General features: G+C 46.8%; 2 protein-coding genes across 4 annotated transcripts in view; both read right to left on the reverse strand.

Annotated features, from left to right (window-relative positions):
- Positions 1 to 4375: 4375 nt before the first annotated feature.
- On the reverse strand, positions 4376 to 4907 carry BRK1 (BRICK1 subunit of SCAR/WAVE actin nucleating complex). The gene is made up of 3 exons (XM_064724505.1): positions 4748 to 4907; positions 4582 to 4664; positions 4376 to 4503 (listed from the first exon to the last, which is right to left on the reverse strand). Exons 1-3 carry the CDS (start codon positions 4863 to 4865, stop codon positions 4477 to 4479), a joined length of 228 nt encoding a protein of 75 aa, XP_064580575.1. The 5' UTR covers positions 4866 to 4907; the 3' UTR covers positions 4376 to 4476.
- Positions 4908 to 4912: 5 nt separating this feature from the next.
- FANCD2 (FA complementation group D2) overlaps positions 4913 to 20548 on the reverse strand; it is a 34945-nt gene continuing 19309 nt past the window's right edge. For all 3 annotated transcript variants that reach the window (XM_064724500.1, XM_064724498.1, XM_064724499.1), the window contains exons 26-44: positions 19809 to 19917; positions 19210 to 19305; positions 18199 to 18308; positions 17849 to 17995; positions 16614 to 16730; positions 15647 to 15775; positions 15335 to 15450; positions 13938 to 14051; positions 13273 to 13400; positions 11972 to 12071; positions 11137 to 11259; positions 10300 to 10393; positions 9692 to 9763; positions 8845 to 8883; positions 8309 to 8383; positions 8048 to 8122; positions 5477 to 5623; positions 5088 to 5180; positions 4913 to 5001 (exon numbers count right to left, since the gene is read on the reverse strand). In XM_064724500.1, the coding sequence (XP_064580570.1) occupies positions 4924 to 5001; positions 5088 to 5180; positions 5477 to 5623; positions 8048 to 8122; positions 8309 to 8383; positions 8845 to 8883; positions 9692 to 9763; positions 10300 to 10393; positions 11137 to 11259; positions 11972 to 12071; positions 13273 to 13400; positions 13938 to 14051; positions 15335 to 15450; positions 15647 to 15775; positions 16614 to 16730; positions 17849 to 17995; positions 18199 to 18308; positions 19210 to 19305; positions 19809 to 19917 (1962 nt within the window). In that variant the 3' untranslated portion in view covers positions 4913 to 4923. The remainder of the gene's footprint in view (positions 5002 to 5087; positions 5181 to 5476; positions 5624 to 8047; positions 8123 to 8308; positions 8384 to 8844; positions 8884 to 9691; positions 9764 to 10299; positions 10394 to 11136; positions 11260 to 11971; positions 12072 to 13272; positions 13401 to 13937; positions 14052 to 15334; positions 15451 to 15646; positions 15776 to 16613; positions 16731 to 17848; positions 17996 to 18198; positions 18309 to 19209; positions 19306 to 19808; positions 19918 to 20548) is intronic.

Raw genomic sequence — 20548 nt, forward strand, 5'->3', positions numbered from 1 at the left:
GGAATTACTTGCCATAATAAATAATTTATTGTACTGTGTTAATTTAAAATACTAATACAATTTTTGCTAAAGCCCGTTAAATTTAAGAACTAGGCCAGTTTGAGCAGGCTAAATCAAAGGCCAGGATGTATCACTCACTTCCTGGAGGATTACTGAGCTCCCCAGGTGCTGCTATCAACAGCTCCCGAGGCAGAAGAGTGAGTGCTTCCAGTACTGACAAGCACAGGATCCTCCCCTTAATGGCTGCAGGTCATGGTGGAAATTCCCTCATTATGGGAGCTCCCCTTTACTATGGTCAGCACATTAGAGGCTCACAAATGGCCTCTGAGGGATGAGAGGGAGGGGGTGTCTGGTCTCTGGGGCACTCTGGGGCACATTGGTCCTTCCAATTTAGCCACAAGGGCACTCTTCAGTTACAATCTGGCTGCTTTAGCCCAGGCCCATCAGTAGGACAGACAGTGCAGCCCCAGCACAAATCCAAAAAGGACAGGCTGCTGGCTGACAGAAGTAGGGAACAGTGAGCTCTTCCCAGCCCCTGGCCTGGCTGAGCAGTGCTGCAGCAAGCACAGGGATCAACACAGGCTCCCAGGATGCTCTCCCCACCCTCTGCCCTAACTGGAGAACTGCTTCCATGAGCAATCTCCAAAAACAAATCTGCTCCAGTATCTGCTCCTCTCCTCTCCTCGTTCTCCCAGCTCACTGGACTCCCCTTCCATCCCCAGTCTTCTGGTCTAGCAATAGGGCTGCAAGTGCCTGATGGGAGCAGTCAAAGGCAGGAGAACACAGATGCTCCCTGGGACAATTCCCAGCTTCAGCTGATCCTCCCTCCTGACAAAGCCCTTTTCCTCAGCACTTTTAATCACACAGGCAACACCAAGGATTTCGATATTTAATCCTGATGTTTTGTGGGATGGGTTTGGTCCTGGATCCATTTTGTAACTGTCAGCAAGGCAGGCTGTGACCTGTCCCCAGAGCTTTGTCAGCACTGTACCTGCCAGGAGAAGGCAAGGCCAGGAAGCAGAACAGCCTGTAAGGGTAAGGAGGCACGGGGTGGTTTCCTGGTGGGGTTACCTGCTGGCACAGGGGCAGCACAGGGAGTCACAGAGCCAGGCTGGGGCTGGGCCAGCAGCTCTGTGCAGCACCAACCAAACTGGCTGGGACATCCCCCAGACAAGGTGAACCTCAGAGCTCCCACCCAGAGTGGGAATCAGAGTTTGATCTATCCATTATTTCCCCAGGATACTATTCTCAAGCTTTTGCTCCAGGACACACCCAACAAGAATCCTCTCCTCCTCCAAAAAGAGGGTTTTGTCAATGACTGGCTTCACAGTGCTGTGATATAAAGTGAAAACACACAGGCTGGGTCAGATTGCACAGGGAGAGAAGGTAAATGGAAAGGTGAGCTCATGGTACAGCCACCCTAATGCTTTTATGTGCTCCAAGGCCAAGTTTCCAGCTCCCAGGACCTGCAGAGCTCAGAGCAGCACTGCTGGAAGCTTTTGGAAATTGGACACAAAGCCTCAGTGAATGTGGAGACCTCCCACACTCCTGTGACCTTCCCATCTCACTGACCTGGGGAGCAGCAGCCATGCCAGGCTGGCAGGGCCAATCTTCTCCTTGTGAGACAACTACTCCAGTGACATCAGTGATGTGGGTGCCTTGGCACCAGGATGCAAGCAGACACCATCTTCTGGGATCTTTAAAATTCAGCCTTGCAAAGCTCTTAGGATCAAAGTGCAGCTGTCCCTCAACAACTCAGCTGTGTCCTAAAACACTCCTCCCTTGAAATGGCCTCAGCTCACTGAATTATCAGGTTCAATCACCTGCAACATAAAGGGGATGAAGGTACATTTCACTTCTAAACTGTTTCCTAAAATCAAGGGTCTGCTCACAGTAGGCACCGAGAGCCCAAAGGGTATTTACTAAAAGCTAGCACTATTTGAGAAATCTGGTCCAATCCATTCATCTTAAAAGATGTACTCTGGACAGACTAAAACCTTTTTGGGCTATGCAAAGCTTGAATCAAATTCTGGACCTGTTCTGCTGATACCACACAAAGGGTGACACCAATACACCATGTCTTCCACCCAGATGAAAACACTACAGCCCATTCCCAAACCTTGGAGCCTCTAATGAGCACTGCTGGGCTGCTCCCATCACTGCATGAGCCTGGCTGCCTGTCCAGCAGGCAGTGAGCACCACCAGCCCACTCACTGTCTGTCATCCAAGGGTGCAAACCCTTCTCAAGCTACAGACTGGCTCAGACTTCCCAGGTCAATTCTGGCACCTTCATAGGGGGCTTCAAAGCAGCTTCTCTGCAGTTCAGACTCTGGGAAAAGGTCTCAGATCACCAACAGGTCTCTGCTGACCACAAGTAGAGCACCCAGCCCTCTCAGGAGATGAGGACAGCATGGTATCAGGACACAGAGGACACAGCCATCTCTGCTACATTAAATGTGTGGTGGGAAGAACAGCACCACTAACACACCACATAAATCAGTCATCTAAATTAGAATACACAAATCCACTCCAGAAAAGTTTAATGTGGGTTCCTGGGGCATCATATTCTAAAAAAAAACAAACCAAAAAAACAAACCAAAAACCAAAATACAGTACAAAGAAAAAAGGCAAACAGAATTCCCCAGTATTTGAAATAATGAAATGTATCAAAGCTCCATCTATTACAAGGCTGCACATCACAGCAGCTGCTGGAGGAGGCAGTACCAGCCTGAGGACCAGGAGGCTTCACTTCCCAGAGATAGCCTGGAATAAGCAGCACCCAAGCAGAAAACCTGGCTCCTTAGGGAACTAGTAAGGCTTCTTGAAAGGAAAAGGGCAGAACTCTGTAGAGCAGTGAGCTGCCCAGCATCCCTGCTGCTGGGGATTGAACCAGACAGGCTGATCCCACAGGGCTGAAGCTCTGTGAGAGCACAAATCCTGGGGGGAGTGGCAACTTCCAGCAGATCCCACCAACTGCGTGGCAAAACCTACTCCTCTGAGAAATCCTGGTATGAGAGGAGAAAGTGCCATTCCAACAGCCAGTGAGGAGGCCAGGAAGGGATTGAGACACACCATGCCACTAGCTGGGAACAGAAACAAGCAATGGATCTCAAGTTAAGAGGTCAGCCCAGTACAGACACAGTGCCAGGGACTGTCTGTGGTACCATGTCTCCCATTCAGTCTTTGGATTGAAGAATCTTACCATAACTTACGCAAGAACCTCTGCTGGTCTCTGCCTCAACCCCATCCCACTCAACCCAGGGCCAACTTCAACATCCAATTAGTTCAGGGCCTTCTCCAGATAAATACTGAGTTATCTCCAATGATGGAGATCTCAGGACTCCAGCACATGCACAGTAAGCAATGCATGGGCCATGGCAGAGCTGCTTTCCTTCCATCTATCAATCTTCTTATGACAACAGGATAATTTGATATGGCCCCTACACCTAAGGGCAGTGAGCCATGGCTGTTCCACTTCACTGCAGGGCTGCTACAAAGCACTCATTTCCACAGGTACTGTGCTCCAAAGGCAGCCAAGCCTCCCTGATGTGCAGCCCAACTGACAGTAACCACGAGAGCTGAGGGAAAAACTGGAGGAGCACTTATTCAAACAATGGAAAACAGAGATTCCTATGGAGAACAAAACTGTGAGCTCGGAGGAGGACCTACATCAACAAGGAACCAGCTGATGTCAGATAGCATCAAAAATATAACAAACATTAAGTAACTCAGGTGCTCAGTAAACACTGAAGGCATGACAGTGCCATCATGACAAAGCTAAGATTACAGTTGGAGAATATACCAAGACTTTTAAAGCCTGCTGGGAAGTAATAAAACCTTTGCTGACACCAATTCCATTGACTCCCCAACAAACACTAAATATGAGCAGTGAATCTGCAGATTTAGATGCCCACTGAAAAACTGAGATAAACAGAGGAGTGGTGGGGAAGGGCTGAGAGACTTCCTTCTCCTTGCCACTTGCCTCGCAGAGAGGAGAAACTCCTCTTCCCCGGTGCTGGCAAAGGGCCCTATCCTGTGGCATGTGCACCACGCCAGGTGAGCCTGCTGTCCCCACACTGCCCTGACATGTGCACATGTGAAGGCTGAGACACCCTCCGGACCACAGGGATCACCAGATTTTCTATGATCCCAGCAGGAGCACAAAGCGCCCCAAAGGCCAGCCAGGCGCCTCCAGGAGCTGACAACAGCCTGGCCCACAGCCCCTGTGGTGCAGCCCCCACGTGTGGGGAGGAACGTGTGCCCAAACCCCGCGGGTCAGGCGGATGGAAGGGCAGGTTCTGGACATCCAGGACGGTGGCAGGGAGCCGGGCATCCCGCGGCCCGGCCCCAGGCAGGCACGCAGAGAGCAGGCAGGGCAGGAGCACAGCGGTTTATTGGCAACACGAGCAGAGGCGGCGGCGGTGGCGGCGGGCCCCGAGCGGGGTGAGGGGCGGCGGTGCTGGGGCCGCCCCGGGCCTATGTCAGCGTCTCCCCCTTGGTGACCTACGGGAAAAGGAAAAGCCTCAAGCAGGGCCGGCCCCGGGCCCGGCCCGCACCCGGCCAACCTCCCCCGCTGCTCACCCGGGCTTCGATGTACTCGATTCTCCGCTCCAGCGCCGTCAGCTTCTCGTTCAGGGTAGCCAGCCGGGACCGGCACGACATGTCTGCGGGGAGGCGGCAGTGAGACACCGCGGGCCGCCGCACCGCCCGCCCCGGCCCGCCCGCAGCCCGCGCCCCGCGCCCTCACCGAAGGAGTTGAGGAAGTCCGCGATTTTCTTGATGGAGCTGGTGATCACCTCGATGTACTCGCGGTTGGCCCAGTCCTGGTGGATCTCCCGCTGCACCGGGTCCTCCTGCACCGACATGGCCGCCGCCGCCGCCGCGCCTGCGCGGGAGCCGCGCCCCGCCCGCCCGCCCGCTGCCTCAGGGCCGCGCCGCCTCAGGGCCGGGCCCGGCCCCGCCGCGCTCCTCGCTGCCGTCCGTGTCGCTGCCGCTCGCCTCCTGCGGGACGGGCCCCGTCAGTACCCGGGCTGCACCCCCGCCCTCCCCCGCCTCGGAGCAGCGCAGCCCGGCGGCCCCTGAAGTACCTCCTCAGCGGGGCCCTCCGCCGAATCCTCCTCGTCCCCCTCGTCCTCATCCGAGCCCCTCTCCTCAGAGGCCTGAGTCAAAATTTCTTCTCCCTAAGTTGAACACAAGATCTGTACTGAGTGTACGTGAAGCGGACAAAGTGTGCTAGGGTGGGATGGAAGGAAAGGGCATTTCCCTGTACCTGAGCCTAGAGATACAGACTCTTAATCTGGAAATAAAGTGTCTCTTTTTCCTGCACTAGACATGACTGTACTGTGGTCACACTGAATTTGACCTTTTAGCTATACCCACACACAAGGGGAGAGTTAGAGATGTCTCTAGTGTTGGACAAGATCAGCATTGTCCTCTCCCAGATTTTAACTGCCCCAGGCAGGGCAGTGGTTCTCACCTGAAGATCCCGATTTTTGAGGATGCCGACCCAGAAGGCCTCCTGGCAGTGGTTGAATGCCAGCATTGCCTTCACTCTGTACACAAATTGTTCCAGAGACTTCTTCAACAAAGGCACGTGGTTGGTCAGTCCAATGTCTTGGTGAATCTGTGCAACAGTAAAATGTGATGAGGATTGATTCCTGTCTGAGTGTTCTGGCTGTTTAAAAGCCATTATTGGTTATCAGGTGGGATGGACATGACCCCCACAAAGCTTGCCCACATGACATCACTTCTTGGCCAAATTATAGCTATTGTTAAAAAATAAAGCTCAGATCAGTATTTTGTCTAAACTGATCCCTTACAACAATCCAAATATTCACATTGACCTGCATTAAAATAAATCTGGTTTTGTCATGAACTCTAGAGAGAAGGTAGTAACTTCTCTGCTGAATTCCCAAGCTCAGAAAAGAAAAAGCGAGAAAGGTGTTAAATATACCACTTCCATCACAACCTTTTCTTCCTCACTGCCTCAAGCAATTCCTTTACATGGAATGTGTGTGCACTATAATCTCCAAATCCAGCTTCTCTGGAGCAAAGAAGCATTGGCTTTTGGAGAACTAGGACAGGAGGAACAGATGGAGTTGCTGTAAGCAAAAACCACCAGAGGAAGGGCAGCTATGCCAGGTATCCTAAGAGATTTAGCTCTGGGTGAGCATCTCCTGCTAGGCTTCAATCTGCAGTACAGAACAGTCACTGCTAAACCACAAATCCTGTCAACCGGCCAAAACCTGCACAATTATTTTGTATGCAAGTATTTTCCTCTTTCATGAGAATACTTTGTAATCTTCTGGGATTAAGGTGCTCTCATTAGCTGTACTCTGAATTCAGGTCACCTGCATTTCTTGGAAGAGTTCAACATGCTTGGGCAGAGGGACACTGCTTTGCTTCAAGTTCTGCCAACAGGGTTGAAGCAAAGTTGGTAACTGCTTACCAACAGCAAGCTGTTCTCTAGCCTATGTAACAGGCAGGAGCCAGCCATCATCAGCACTGATCAAAACCAAATCAGCAGAACCCTTGCTAATGACACAATCAACACTCACAGTGCTCCCTGGGCCCTGGAACCTGCCCCACTGTGTGCAGGCAGTTTGGAGACTCAACAAAGTACAGCACTTGCAAAATTCTGTCTCCAGAAACTGTCCACGTGGCCAGGGTTAGGTATGTAAACAGAAAAGAGGCTTGGTGTGAAAGGGGAAATGACAAATACTTAGAGAATGACAGGTGAAGCTGACTGCTGTTGCCTGCTGTGTAATGCTCTTTAAAGACACATGTATTGAGGGAGAGTGACAAATCCTAGGTCACACTGCACCATGGGTTAGTGAGCATCCCTGAGGTTTGTGTGAAAGTGAAATCAAGGTTGGTTTAACAAATGTTGGTGTCAACTCCTCTTCAAACAAGTATGGAACATTCATTGCATCCATTTACTTGCCCCAGATTCAGTTTCTGCCTTCTCATTCTTGCAAAATGATTTGGTACAGAGATCTGTACCAGAGAAGTGGTAGAACACAGGTGTTCATTAATTGCAGCCCTGTGCTAACAAGGACCATGGGCCACAGCACTTGAACATGCTGGCCAAGTGCAAAGATAAAGATTACATGAAAAGCTGCAATGCTGTGATCCTGCTAACAAGGTGAATTGTGACTTTAAAGCAGGCATGAAGATTTCACTTTGAAACATGAGGACTTTTAGCATTGTCAGGGTTTGTGCCAGCTTCCACTTCTCACTCTGTGCTGAGAGGTGCAACAGCATTTTCTGATCTTCTAAATATCTATGCTCCTGATGCCAGCTCTTGCCTAAATGGGTAGCAAATCTGGCTTGGGAGCCATGCTGGTAGATGGCTTTCTCCCTTCAGCTACTTTGGCAAAGCTCCCTTCTTGGACAAGTGGTCATGAACCCTTTAGGAGTCAGGAACAAAGCAGCACACAGGAAGATCTTCCTGTCTGCTCCTGTGTGATTCTCTCTTGCAACAGACTCTGTAAGCAAAGCTCTAATCCTCTCCTTCCTTCCTTCCAGCCCATGTCTCCCACAGAGACTCTGTTATCACTGTCCTCCTTCTCCCTTTGCCCTTACCACCATAACATAAAAGCCACCTCAAGAGGACTTTGAGCAGGGTTTTTCCCCATCCACCTCCTGTTGCTGATTCTTCTGAGTCACAAGGCTGTTCATCTTTGGCAAAGCTTCTCTCCTATATTATCAATCTGGCATTTGTACTTTGTTCAAGGTCTCTAAGATCTTAGCTTGTGTTCTCAGAAACAACCAGCAATAGATGCCAATAACTAAAGATGTCCAGAACCTCTGTGTTAAAAAATATTATGTCAACCTGACCTAACATTCAAGTCGGCCACTTCCAGAATAAATGCTTCAACTTTTGGCCATTAAACAAGGTTATTTCACCTTCTTTCAGAGCTTTTGCTTGCACAGACCCTGCTGGAAGCATGCAAGTAGAACCTGCCAATGCCCTGGAAAAGCAGTGGAAGGGAAATAATACCATCCTTAGGACAGGAGTTTGTGCTGAAAATGGAACTTATCTTACCTTGGAATGGCCACACATGTGATGAAGTTGTCTGGTACTCATCTGCAAGGTTTTCAGCAAACTCTGCACATCATCCTGCAATAAATAAGCAGATCAGCAAATCACTCTCAAAGGACTTTTCCATAGGGAAACAAGAATATTGAACAGCCTTAGTCCTAGCAGTCCTTTCAAGGGGTTATGGGATAGAGGTGAGATGTGTGTATGGAGGCAGCATCAGTCGTGATTCCCAGCTGGCTGCAGCCCTTCTGTCCCCAGGATTACCGTGTGCTTTTTAAAGCTGTGGTCCAGGAGGGGCATGGCCAGCTTCAGAAATGCTTCCACAAAGAGGCGGCCATACTGTAAAACAGAGATAAATATGTCAGCAAGCAAATTGAAACTCCTCAAAGAACCATCACAGAGTCAGATGAGGTAATGATACAATCTTCCAAGCTACCCCAGAGACTGTTCTTGCTCAGAAAAAGATTATATTCATGTGAATATGTACTGTACATATGTGCAGTACTGGAATATACAGGATCAGCAAAGGGTCCCACTTAAATCCTTGCAAAGAGAGGCTAGAAGGACCAGGTCTCATCACTGTACACATCCCTGGTTTTATCCACCAGGCATCTGGCAATAATACTGAACTAAATGCAAATGTTAGAATCACTATACATATATATGTATAGCAAGGTGTAAGGAATACAGTATGTGCCTCTTCCTGAGAATCCAGTACCCACTCTACTACACTAGAGGCAATGAGTCAAGAAAGCTGGTACTTAAACTGCTCTCTTCAGTTATCTTGAACTTTTGCTTACTTTCAGGCAGATGCTGAGTACAGGCCTGCTGTCAAATACCTACATGGACAAGAGGAAAAAAGAGTCAGATCAGTCCACAAGTCTAAGGAAAACCATGTAAGCACAGCACACCCCTGTGAATGTGTGAACCTTGCTCTAAAGCACATCCATTCTCAAGGATTCTCTCATTCAGCAGGAACACCACATAAGCACATGAACTGTGGTGGCTCTCAGCTGGAAGCCCTTGGCAGGATTGCTGTTCAGTGATCTAAGGTGCACCTTTTGCAGATGGCACAAAATTATCTCAGCGAGTCTGAAGTTCTTAACAGTTTGGGATTTGAGAGACCCAAGCCCAGCTGATGGGCAAATAATCACATAGCAGACAAAGCAAAACTGAGATGGGCAAAATAATGTGAAGGTAACCCTGGTGCTGCTATGGACTAAACTGAACTATGGGCAAAACTGAACTAAGTGGTCCAGCTCTACCCTTTATGCTCTCCAAAGGCATCTGGAACACAGGTAGGGTTCCAGTGAATGCTGCTGTATAGAAAAACCTGGGCTTGCCAATTATCACTTCAGATATGTCAAAATAAACAGTAATGATCAACCTAAGCAAGGAGAGAAGTGGAGCTGTACCTATCACCTTCTGGCCCAAACAGCAGCACACTCAAGAGACACTGGATGAACCAGAAGGGGATATTTCGTCCAGTGGGACAGGGCACAGATTATAACTGGCTTTATAATGGCTGGCTCCACGTTGTTCCACTAGTCAGTCACACTTTGTTTTTCCCCAGTGCTCCTGAGCCTGTGAACACCAGGCCTCACTGAGAATTTGGGGGCAAAGGCAGAAAACCAGCCAGCAGCTCACCTTGACCAAGTTAACGAGGATGTGGAAGTTCCGCACAGCGATGTTCCAGCGCAGCAGCTTCTCCAGCTGCACCTACGGGATGCAAGGGGACAAGAACCCAGGAGGCTGCATTTCCTCTCACTTTGCTGCATGTGCTTTCAGCATTTGCTGTACCCAAAGCACTGTTGTTGTTGAAGACAAAGGAACAAAGCTTCACCACAAGCTTATTTATCACAGCAGAAACACTCCATGGCAATTCCAGCCTGATCAGTGGCTTTAAGTGCTAGGAGTTAACTTGCTTGCTCTCAGAGCAGCTCTTGGTTGCAAAAAGTTGTTGTCCTCCCACACGCGTGTGCAGGCCAACTGCACAGTTTAGAATTTTGCTGATTAATGCCTCTTTTCTGGTTGCAACTTCTGCTGGACATGGTGCAAACCAGGAAAAAAGATGTTACTTATATGTTACCCTGCATATCAATGTCAATATACACTGATGAGGGAAGGTGTCTGACTGCATTTCCTAGAAAGAGTTCAGAAGTAAATTCCTTTCCAGTTTATACATCTTTATTGTACTGTCCAGTTTAACCTAAGTTTTCTTCCCCTTACAAAGTCCAGTGTATCGATATTCCTACCTCACTTGAGTCTGAAGGTTTCCCAGCTGGGATGCTTTTCACTGAGCTCTCCAGCTGAGCCATCATTACTCTGAAGAAAACTGGGAATGTCTGCCTATGGAGAAAATGAAAAAACTGCAAGTCAGCTCTGAGCATTTTGATAGGCTGTTTGTGACCAGAATGATGCAGAAAAGTCGAAGGTTGCCCAGCTGGGCATCCTTCTCAGTAGGAAATCACAGAAGATTGGCCCTAGGACTCATAAACAGGTACAGCCCAGCCCAATTGCCCAGACAGAAGGAGAATCCTGGGAAGTCACTAGCACTTCCTCAGTGTGAATGACACTTAGACACCACCACTTCCTTGTAGCTGTAGGGGTGCACAGTGGAAGGACTGCAGCTCTCAGCATAAGATGATTTTGGAAGTTTCAAAGTGCAGGAATTTTCTTCATCCCTGCTTCCAAATTCCCAGGCTGGGGCAGAAGGACCCTGAGTGTGTTTTTGCACACTGCATATCTGCCCAGATTGCCTACAGCCACCCCAGGCCTCTGGGGCTGACTTTTGGAGTGCTTTATACCACAGAGACAACACCAATGACAGACAGAAGTTCATTCTCCAGTTAAAATGGCTCACAGAAATAAACTCAGCATCATATTAAGCACAGAACATTCCATTTTGGCATAAAGCTACCCCATGCTACCTGTTGGAAAGTGTCAAAACAATGTTTAAAAGTGTCCAGAGTAGCCATCACAGTACCAACATGAAATCACAATAGGCCACAAAATAAGAAAACTACATATTTAAAAGCAGAAATTATCATTATGTGTATCATAGAATTCAAAGTTTCTATTGCTACAATTACCTGCTTAGGGTAGGGTAAGTAGAAGAGCATGCATCTTTGGGAGAGTTCATCAGTTCAGCAACACCAACACTGGAGATTTCCTCTATGGCTTTCAGGATGTTATCTGTGTGCTCCAGGTAGACACTAAATCCAAAACCAATGTAGCTGATCAGTAGATACCTCACAGAATGACACAACAAGGCCTTGAACACTGCCCTACCTGAAACATGTGTTGCCTAAAACTGTCAAGCTTTTCCCTGGCAAAAGCAATCACATGCAGGAAACCCAAAGCACTACTTAGAACTGTCACAGTGGTGTCATTAAAAGCTACCATGATCTGAAACATGGATTCAGTATTCCCCCATTTTAGTATTCAGGAAGGACAGGCTGGGAAGAGGATGAGATGGAATTGCCCTTTCTGAGAGAGAACACCCAATCAGTATGGGTGACACTGAAATGGCTGTCTGCTATGGGCAACCTGGATCAGGAACAAGCCAACAGAGCCTTCTACAGACAGCCAGGAGTACCCCCATGATCCTCATGGCACACTAACCACGGTGACACCTGCTGGAAGGACAGCCCAGCAGGGCATAAGCAATCCAGGAGTCTCCTGGAGGCCATTGATGAGAACTTGACACAAGTGACAGAGGACCTGATGAGGAAAGGTGCTCAGCTGCACCTCATGCTTCAAACCATGAAAGAAAGTGTGCTTTAAAAGCAGTGCAGAAACAGGGCCTTAGGCCAAGCTCTGCAAGCATGAGGCTTGTGATTCAGAGGGGCCATTCCTGTGTAGCAACAGTAATCACTAAAAAAACAGAGTGTCTTGGCAGGCCTAAGGGAATGGCTTGGGCCTTACCAGAGCAGGGTGTGCAGGGCACTGTTGAACTGGCTGCCCTTCTCTCGGTCTCCACTGGGCTTCACCCAGGACTGGCAGAGGAACTGCTTTGCTAGAGAAGCTGGGAAACATAAGGGACAACTTAGTGAAAGAAAAATAATAATAAAAAAAAATCCTTCTTCCATATAAAATCTGCATATTCAAATGATTTTTGAAAGATCACAATATCACTGCCCCTCATGTGCCTGACCTTTCTAAGTCAGAATGCATTTTCCCTAAAAAGTTGCAAGGCCACAAGGACATATATCATGATAACAAAGTATTTGCACATCCAGCATGTTCCTGGTCTGGAATATCTGTTCACATCAGAACCATCATCCACCTCTGGCCACTTCAGACAAACTTAAGTTAAACCTTATTTCTTTAGCTCCTTGTAGCTCCTACAGTGTGCCATGTATTTGTTTTTAATTAGGCCATGTGCAAGCCTTAGGGTATCCATCTCTAGAAACAGAGTTCCAATAACAAGTGGCTTGGCCTTTTGGCCACAGCACTGTAGTAATAAATGTGAACAGACAAATTTAAAGTCTACAGATTTCTGAAATCCAAACTGCTAACAAACCTGCTTGGCTCTTGCAGAAATGTTTAAAACCAGGAAATTAATTGTTAAAATAGGTTATTGCCTGCCACACTCAGTCATTCTCCCAGTGTGGGACTGTTTAAATTGCAAAATTGTCTTTAAGGAGGGAAGTTACAATTCTGTGTGGCTATGGGGATTGGAGAAGGACAAATTCTAGAGGTGTCTTAGTATGACAAGGAATGGCTGAGAGAGGCAAGTGTCTGGAGTCTTTATTTCAGTGCTGAAGTGGAGATCAAGTAGTTTTCTTGTATATTCCCTGCAACCATGTCTATCCTTTATCTGCTATTTATCTCATGTAATGGGTCCTAATCTATGAGAGAAGCTTTCTTAACTGAAAACATTTGTTGCATGGGGTTAAGAATTTTTTTCTCTCTCTGCCCAGGAGTAACAGCTGTATTTGCAGCTCATTTCAATAAATTTTGGAAACAAGCTGTCACAGACATCTGTACTTAGAGTAAGAAGTTACATCAGATCAGGTCTGTGATCACTCACCTCCATAACCAGTGATTAAACTGGTACCAACACTGAGCAGCAGAGGGTCCAATATATTTACTGCTGTTCCCTTTATTAATGGCTAGGACTGTTCACCCAGTAAGATTACCAGGATGTGAAAGGGAAATCTCTCCCTGAAAAGGCAAAGACCACGCAAAAACTCATCTGAGATGAGTGACTCTTCACACATTACCCATTTTGTCCCTCTTCCAGCCAGACATGGGTTTCTCAGCAATGGCAATCAGGAGCTGAGTGAGGATATAGGCACAGTGGAAGCTGGGAACACTCTGCTGGAAATTCAGGAGGTACTGAAAACTCTCACTGGGGATGAAAGGAAAGGGAAAAGGTAAAAAAAGTGCAGGCAGGGTAATGTCTCAGACACACACAGATAAAAAGGAAGCATTAGACTATCTCAGATCCAAGGTCTCCAGATGCCAGTGTTTTGTCTCTGGCAGTGCCCTTCTGAAGAAGGGGTGATCAGCCAGTAATACATAGGAGTTCAATCACTGAAAAATTCTCTCAGGCCCCAGCCACTCAGAGTCTAGCAACAGCTTCATATACTGCTTTTGCCTAGTGAACCTGTAAGCATTTTAACTCTGCAGAACACAGCCATTCTACTAATATCCTTGTCTCAGCATACAAGCAAATGAGATCCACAGACTCATGCATGTTTTACATTTTTTAATCCTTTAATGAGGTTTGACTACACTGCCATTCAATTAAACACAAAGCTCTGTTTGAAGTGAGTGTAGTCTCTATGACAGCTCCCAAACACACATTTGCCCATAATGCCCACACAAAACAGAGAAAAATCCCTGAAATTTCTTCATTTCAAACATTGTGAAATACAGATTCTACCTTATCAGTTCCTCAAGAAGAAGAAATTCTGTCTCTCCTGGCTTTAGTCTGTCTGCAAGCACCTGGAGGGCTGACCTCAGCAAGTCAGTATTTTCATGCTGAGAAAAACCATTCCTGAGGGGGGAAACAAATCCAGTTCATCATCAGATCAGAAGAGATATCAGGTGCAAATGTATATTTAAGCCCATTTGGCAAGATGAAAAATAGAGAAGCTGGAAATTCAAGATAAGTCCTGCAATATGAAAGTTATAAAGGGACACAAAAAATTGAAAACTCAATGGGAATGGAAAGCATTGAGCACAAACAATATCAACTTTTCAGTTAGACTGCAGATCTAGCTTGGTGAGGAGAGGCCATTTCCCAGAAGTGGAGGTCCATATATACTAAAGCAAAGCTATGCAGATCAAAACCAAAGGATGTATAATGACAGTGGCTCTGCAAATGCAGTGACCATGGGTGGTCACCTCCTGAGCAGCTGGTAGGAGCCTAACAGGGGGAAAACTCTAGAGATCTTCATTTATTTCTCTGAACTCCCAGTGTCTGTGAGGATATGCATGCTATTACACTGGGCAGCAAAACTGATCTTACGTTGTCTGGTACAAAACTGACCAGGTTCTCTGATTCACAAAATAGATGAACTCAGGAACAACCAACACTCCCACTGGCTAAAGAGGGAATGACAAATCTGGGAATGGTCAGGAGTGGATCAGGGGCCCTCAAGCTCCAGTAGAAGTCAACAGGAGACAAACCTCAGACATCTTTTTATGCAGTTACTACTGTTTATGAAGTACAACAAAGGTAAAATGCTTTCCACAAGCAAATCCAAATTGGGGTTTAGAAAGAAACTTTTATGATACTATCCTGGATTATGGTAGCAGATGCAGAAGTCTGCAGGCTGCACAAGCATTTCTGAGTTGGATATTTATGAATCCAGCTTGAGTGCATCAACAGCATTGGCTTTTTGCCAGTGAAATACACATTCATCCTTTCTCATTGGCAAAAGAAATTCTTCCATCACTCAGGATTCAGGCAGTGACAATTTAGCAAAGGATGAGGGGAAGGAAATGGGAAAGGATGGGTAAGAAAATCCAAGATCCCTAGGCAGACTGGAAATTGCTCAGCTAGGTGTGCCAGTGTGCCCTTTATGCTGACCTTGACCCAAAAGCCAGACTGAATTCTACCCAGTTCAGTGCTTCATCACCTACAGCTTGAGCACTGCTCAGAATCAGGCAATGAAGCCTGGCTTAACTAAGAAGTGCTTAGAAGCCTCCACCCACTGCAGTGGGTTGTTTTTCATGGCTGACAGGCCTTTGGCAGGGTGCAAACACTTTAAAGAAAAGAAACAAGAAGAAGAAGCAATAAATGAGTACAACTATGGACTTTTATTTTAAACTCACCAAGCAAATAAGGAGCGAAAAGTCAGTAACAGCAGCTGGTAGCAGGAGGACATCAGCTGGTGCTCCTGGATGTTCTCTCCTGGTTCACCTTCTGCACCCTGATTTTGTACAGCTGCCTTTAATACAAATCAAATAATCCATTAAACACTATTCCAAATAAAGATAATGGCACAAGAATTCATTTCCAAAAATTCCATGTTTAAAAAACCTGAAGAAAACAAAGTGACTCTTTTTTCCCCAAACAAAATTAAAAGTATCTTTACAGGAGACAAAACTTTAGGGGTGTTTTGGTCAAAATTGCTGACCACTAACCTGGAAGTAGTTATGCATGTTCTCCATGTGCTTACACAATGGCTTGAGTAGATCAACCACACACATGGCAACTTCCTTGGGAGATCTCTGACACAGATGGGAAAAGCCAATATCCTTGTTGCCTCTTTCCTGCAGCAAACCCAAAAGATAAAAGTTGCTTCATTGGCCTCTCTTGAGAATAACATCAATTGTTACATCTCAGACTGCTGCCAAGCAGTGCAATCCCTGATGCCATACAGGGTCAGAAGGGGTCACAGGGCAGGAAAGTTGGCTTCTGCTGGACCAGCACCACCAACTCACACAAATGGATAACATTTGACTAAAAGGATAAAACTGATCTGACACACAGCTCTCTTACAGAATAATTTAGGTTGGATCAGAGAATCCAACACTTTACTCAAACACCAAGAGAAGACAGTCTCTGCATGTGGGAATTGAGATAGGTAAAAAGACAAAGAGAAAGAGCAATGACCATGAAAAGCCCAGCCAATTGCAGTGCATTTCTCAGTTTAATGCAATGGGACATGCATTTACTTTCCTCCTGAAGGCATCAGCAAGGAGTTTCTGCACTCAGGGGGGTTTCTAATGCAGAGAAAGCAGAAACATGGATGCAGCAGCTTCTGCTGGTTGCTGCAGCCATCTGGCCTGGCTGAATTTGAGCAGCACAGCCAGTGTCCCCAGGGAGGGCTAGGAAAAGGGTCACTTGAGTTTTGAGGCTACAAGACTGCCTCAGTTAAATACCCCTTCCTGAGACATGCAGAGAACCAGATGCTGCAAACACTTCAGCAAGAGCAGTGCACACAAGAGTTTTGAAAGAGCAAGTGCTGCTCTGGCACACAGCTGGGTGTCACACTTCCATTTAACTAACAAGTGAAACAAATTCTGAAAAACATTTCTCAGGAAAAGCCTGGAAGCCCCTGATGTGCTCTGCCTCAGCCCAGGGCCCACAGCCTGCTGCTGCTCTTGCCTTTGGAAAGGGCACCCTCCTTGTGGAGCCCGAGGGCAGCACATGTTCCAGCTTCCAGCACAGGTCATCCAGAAGGAAGCAAAGCTCAGCAGGCCCCAGCTGCACAACTTCACGAGCCTGCAATTAAAAGAACAGTCAGTCCCAGGACCCAGATGTAACTGTAGTGCCTTGAAGCTCAAGTTTACCTTGTTTCCAGTCATGACTCCTGGACTAGGTTAACCTCAGAAGGGACTTATTTGGTAGATGCTTGGTTTTATGCTTCCCCATGGCAGGGATGGGGCATTGGCTCTGGTAACTCAAAGCAAGAAGCCATCCTGATGCTCTAAACAGCTGAGGCAATGTCAGTACAACTTAACAACTGAGAAAGAACAGATTTATATACATTGACATTGAAATAAGTTTCTAAAGATAAAAAGAGGTTTAAGCCCAGGGAGTCACAGAATTCACCAACTGAGTAACAGGCAAGAAGTATTTTGAAATAATGCCACATAGCCCAAGAGACTTGTCAAACAGTCTTGCAGCTGGCCTGTGACCTGCATGCACAGAGACAGCTGTCTGCAAGGGCAGACCAGGCTGTGCTCCAGCCTGCCATGGCCTTTTCCCATCTCATGCATTTACTGTAGCCTGACAAAAGGAGACTCCAGATGGAGTCAGCCTGCCTACAAAGAAGGTATTAGCAAAATTAAGCACATCTATTTTCACAGCCATAGCAATGCAGTGTTTACAAACTCCCAGATGATGCACAGCACCCTGCTCACTGAGAGCACCTCCATGACTCCAGTCCAACATTTGTGCTGTTCATGATTTCCTCATGCTTTGAGACATTTGAGTTTTTCCAATACAGGCTTTACTTTATGTCATAGATTCTTTTTGACAGGCAATACTTAGTGTATTTACCATCCTGTATCTTACCTGTGCTAATATTAAAGCCCCTTTCTTCCCATTAGGTCTATACATGTTATCCAGTATCTTTCACCTTTTATGAAATATTTGCATTAGTTTGTTTTTAACATTACTATATGACATGTCTGTTCTTCTCAGGAAAGTCCTCTTTTTCTCTGTGCCTTGAAGTACTTGGGGCCAAATGCTCTCCTGGTCCCCAGCTCACAGCCCTGGGCCAACACATCTCAGCACCAGCCTGTTGTGCACTTCAGTGGAACAGGGAGGGCCAAGGCCCCTGAGAAAAGCATTTCCACAAAGCCTCATCAGTGTGGGCTTCAGGCTGCTCCACTCACCTCTGTGTGCATCTCTGTGTCCAGGACAGACTTTGTGAGCAGCCCACAGTGCAGCACAGTGAACACCTCGAGGTCCAGCTCTCGGAAGTACGGGCGGTAGCTCTGCAGCTGGGCCAGAGGATTTCCTGCCTCTCTGTCAGCAGCACTCTGAAAAGGAAATTGCAGGAGAATGGCCACTGCAGGGATCATTTACAAAATTCTGATGGGAGACAGGTGCCAGAAAGCAGAACTGAACCACTGACTGTGATTAGCTTTGGAAGGAACAACCCCTCTGTCAAAGGTTTTGTTTTTGCTTCCATGGCATCTTCCCTGCTCTGGCTTCCTTGCAGTGCCCAGGGCTGCACACCTACCTTGTCCAGCTCAGAGAGCTCAGTATCAGGCTGGATTCCCTCAGAACTGTCTTCTGCTTGAGAACGATCTGCAGAGCCAGCTTTGCTGCCATCAGCCTTCTTTTTCCTTCCTTAAACACAAAAGCAACTTCAGACTCAAAGGCTGCACACTGTGCTCAGCACTAGGAGCACTTGAATCAGCACAAAGAAAACATGGAGCACAGGTCCATAGATTAAGTGCTCCTTCAAAATACAGTATCTAAAGTGATGGATTCTCCTCTTGTCAAAACTTTCCTTCTGCCTCCAACATGCTCCTACATAACAGGCCCAGACCCTGCACAATGGGTTTGGCACAGGAGGGAAAGGCATTCTCATCTGTAGCCTCCTTCAGTTGTTCTTATTGAATGCAATGTGAATTTTTGTCTACTTTGGCTTAAGGCAGATATGTTCCCAGGAAATGCTAATCTAAACTAGAAATAAATCTAATCTAGAAACAGAACTAGAGACAGGAAGAGCAAAGAAAATCTGATTCAGCTTGAAAACAACTGAAAGGCAAGTTATGTGTCTTCTCTGTGGGAGCTAGCAATGGGAAAGGATGAAGGAAAGATTTCCTTGTGCAGCAGAGCCATGACAAGGTTCCCAGGACATTGGTTAGGTGCAGCCTAAAGCTCAGGGGTTTACAAGGCAGCTCAAGCCACAGATTCAGTACCAGATGATGCCACAAACCTATCAAAGACAGAACTTGCTGCTGCAGAAGCAGAAAGTACTTTGGCAGGTGAAAGCAATCAATGAAAGCCGTGGATTTTCACTGTTAAATGCAGCAGTTCTCCCAAGGAGACAAACTATCCAACACCTATTTGCTGTAGGTTATTTTTCCATCTCCACTTCTGGTGCAACAGGAGTTGATGAGGTAAAATTTCCAGCTAGACAGACTTTGCCAAAAATTTAGTGCTTTAGGCACATACAAGTGCAATCTGCCAGCCAACCCCCATCACATCTGTTTGCTCAAACATTTTAGATTTTCTTTACCACCTCTTTTCCTGGCTGGACCAGCAGCATTCACGGATGGTGCAGCCTCTGGGGCCTCAGAGTCAAAAGTAGCTGGTGGTGGGACATAGCCAGGGGTTGCTGAAAGAGCCAAAATGTAGAAATTGGGTTAATTCAACTCCTGAATGACAACATACAGGCCAGATACATATCTAAAGGAAGTATCATGAATTTCACTGTCCTGGTGAAAGTGTGGAGTGGTGAGGTAAGTGTAAGAATTTACCTGCTAACGAGCAGTGAGCTGGAACAGCAGTGAGTGGGGAGCAGTGGAGCAGATCAGAGTGCCTGGGATCAGGGCAGGCTACTGGGAGATGGACAAGGTGTGTCAGTACTTGGGGGATCTGCTAAAGTTTGTGTGCTTGTGACTCTGGAGTGTGCAATTTGTGTGTTCCTCACTGAGGAAGTGATTAAGGAGAGCAGTTTGGATTTGGACAAATTGAAAATTATAGCTGCCCATGCACAAACTTTTAAAACTGGAAAACTGCAGTGTGTGTTACCATTTGTTTCCTCCATTGATGTCTAAGGCAACCCCTTTCATTTCACAGCTAGTACAGGCCCAGAATGTACAAATGTTTCATACTCACCTGCCAAACATTTTCCCAGCACATTCTGCAGCTCTGTGATGTTCTGTAATCGAGTTAAAACTTTCCCTTTCATCTCAGCATCCTGTTGCTGGCAGAAGGCATTTACAACCTAGAGACACAAACCAAGCTCACTGAATCAGGGAGATTTGTACCCACTTTGCTACTTTTTCTTTTCTGAATAACATTCTCAAGTCCTGAATAAATACACAACACAGCACAGGTGGCCTGTGTGACCAGGTTCACACTGCATGAACAAAGCTCTTCAGAAGTCCATAAGAGCATGGATACAATTGGTGCAATCTAAAAAAAACCAATAGGACAATACCTATACATAAAATATTAATTGAACAAGAGGAATTAGCAGACAGCACATTGTCAGGTTCAGTGATACCTGTGGCTCTGGAGATCCCTTGGCACTTCCCAGGTCTGCCAGGAAAGAGGCAGTCCTGGGAGGAGAGCAGAACTGGGAATGTGGAATTGCACCAAATCTGCCCTTCTCATGTTATGAGAATAACCCCAGCAGGAAAAATCCCACTGACCAATACATTGTCCAAATCTGCATGAAGGCACTGCATTTTACTCTTCAGAGGTATAGAACAGAGAGTACAGAGCACCCCAAGAGAGGAAATTTACAGCCTCTCTGAAAGTGGAGCACAACCTTTCTGTTAGATAAAGACCACAGTAAAAGACCACAACATTCCCTCCCCTCCAGTTTCCCCTCTCCTGGCTGACCAAGCCCT

Source organism: Zonotrichia leucophrys, chromosome 12 (genome assembly GCF_028769735.1).
Source record: "Zonotrichia leucophrys gambelii isolate GWCS_2022_RI chromosome 12, RI_Zleu_2.0, whole genome shotgun sequence".
Taxonomy (NCBI): domain Eukaryota; kingdom Metazoa; phylum Chordata; class Aves; order Passeriformes; family Passerellidae; genus Zonotrichia; species Zonotrichia leucophrys.